This window comes from Sphaeroforma arctica (assembly GCF_001186125.1).
Source record: "Sphaeroforma arctica JP610 unplaced genomic scaffold supercont1.7025, whole genome shotgun sequence".
Lineage (NCBI taxonomy): Eukaryota > Ichthyosporea > Ichthyophonida > Sphaeroforma > Sphaeroforma arctica.
The window spans coordinates 1-1521 of record NW_014033533.1 but is presented as its reverse complement, the minus strand read 5'-3'; the positions used below and the strand labels follow the sequence as shown (position 1 = coordinate 1521).

The following is a 1521-nucleotide window of genomic DNA, read 5'->3' as shown; positions in this document are numbered from 1 at the left end:
ATATATAATTTCATGTTCGTATTTTTTTGTTGCATATTTAAGAGTAGAACTGAGAGCTGCGTCCATCCTCCTACGCATATCGATCACTGCAACATCAGATGAAGAAACACGTAGTCGATTCTGATGCTTATTGGGTTCGTACTATTTTCAGACGTCAACCGGCCGCACGGATGGTTCTCAATCGTACAGATAGATTCGTTTATATAAAGCCATTCCGTACTGACTCTTTTACTTCATTTGTGTATGTTCTGATCCGAATCGAAGGACTAATACGGATCTCAGCTTGGCATTAGAAGGCTTCACAGAATGTCCAGACGCCACTCTCCTGCTTGTGCTGGAGCAGGAGAAGGACAAGATCATGCAGTTGATGGATCATGCTTGCTTCGCCACGCCTTCAAATAAGGTATGTCTATGCATGTACGCATTCGTATAGTTATAACCTGGTACTTGTTGTTCAAGGGTTCTCATCAGTTCTCCCTGGGAATGCGGGTAGACTTATATGTAGAGATAAGACGAGTATGAGAGCCTGCGTGTGCTTGGCCTGTGTTTCTTTACATTTGGCCTGCCCAGTTTGTACAGCTTCCTAACACTTGGCTTTCAGGCCAGCGGTTTCTAAACCCTGAAGACTCAAAGACTCATTATATATATATATATATAATGTAGCTTAATCTTTACTGATATGAATTGCCGCACATACGCAGGGCAAATCCGCAGCCGCCTCTCTGATATCTAGTCAGCTGAGCGCGAAGGATAGCATCGATAGGGTCAGCGAGTTTGTCGATAATATCAGCGGCTGTTTAAATTTGGACCAATCAGAAAGCTTCAGAATGCTTCAGAAATTTCAGAGCACAAAGCCTGTACGCACCGAGCTGGCGGATCTAGTGTTCACCAATCATGAGCTTGTTGAGGTGTGTGTGCGAGCCTCAACGAAATACGTCCAAGGATGTACTCTGATACGAAGAACCCATGTGTGTGTTGTGACACTTGTGCAGAAAGGTCAGGTTGTCGAGTATTGTTTGCGTTTTGGTTTTATTTATAGATATGTAGGTGTATGAGCATTATATGTTGTTATATCCACCTGTCTGACACACAGTTTTTGTTTTTGCGATTTCTCTACAAATTTCATACTATATTCCGTTTTACTTTTCAAATTCAATCGATTCCAGTCACTCCATATAAATTGGCATCGCTATATCACTATCCAACATTCTGAGGACACTCTTTTCACCCGCAATTCATGGAAATGGCGCTTTTACAATTCAGTTCACAATTTCGACCTTGCACATTCCATTTTAATTTATTCATTAAACTATAGCCCTCGAAATGTTAAAACTCTAAAACGCTAAAGCCTGAATAAATATAACCTAAATCTTCCACTATTTGCATGACTGGTCTTTCCCACAGATCATCGCATTCTATCGCACCGAGAGACGTGATCTGCTCAAGTGTGCCATTACAGTCTTGTGCGCCGGTGCCGAGACTGATCACCCCTGCCGCCCCGTATTCGAGGTACGTACGATA

At 42.4% G+C, this 1521-nt stretch overlaps 1 protein-coding gene across 1 annotated transcript; it reads left to right on the top strand.

Moving 5' to 3' along the window:
• Positions 1–701: 701 nt before the first annotated feature.
• Positions 702–1509, top strand: SARC_15940 (hypothetical protein; the record flags this gene model as incomplete). Its single annotated transcript, XM_014289947.1, has 2 exons — positions 702–908; positions 1405–1509. Coding segments are annotated over 2 exons (312 nt in total), but the record flags the coding sequence as incomplete, so codon positions are not given.
• Positions 1510–1521: the final 12 nt, after the last annotated feature.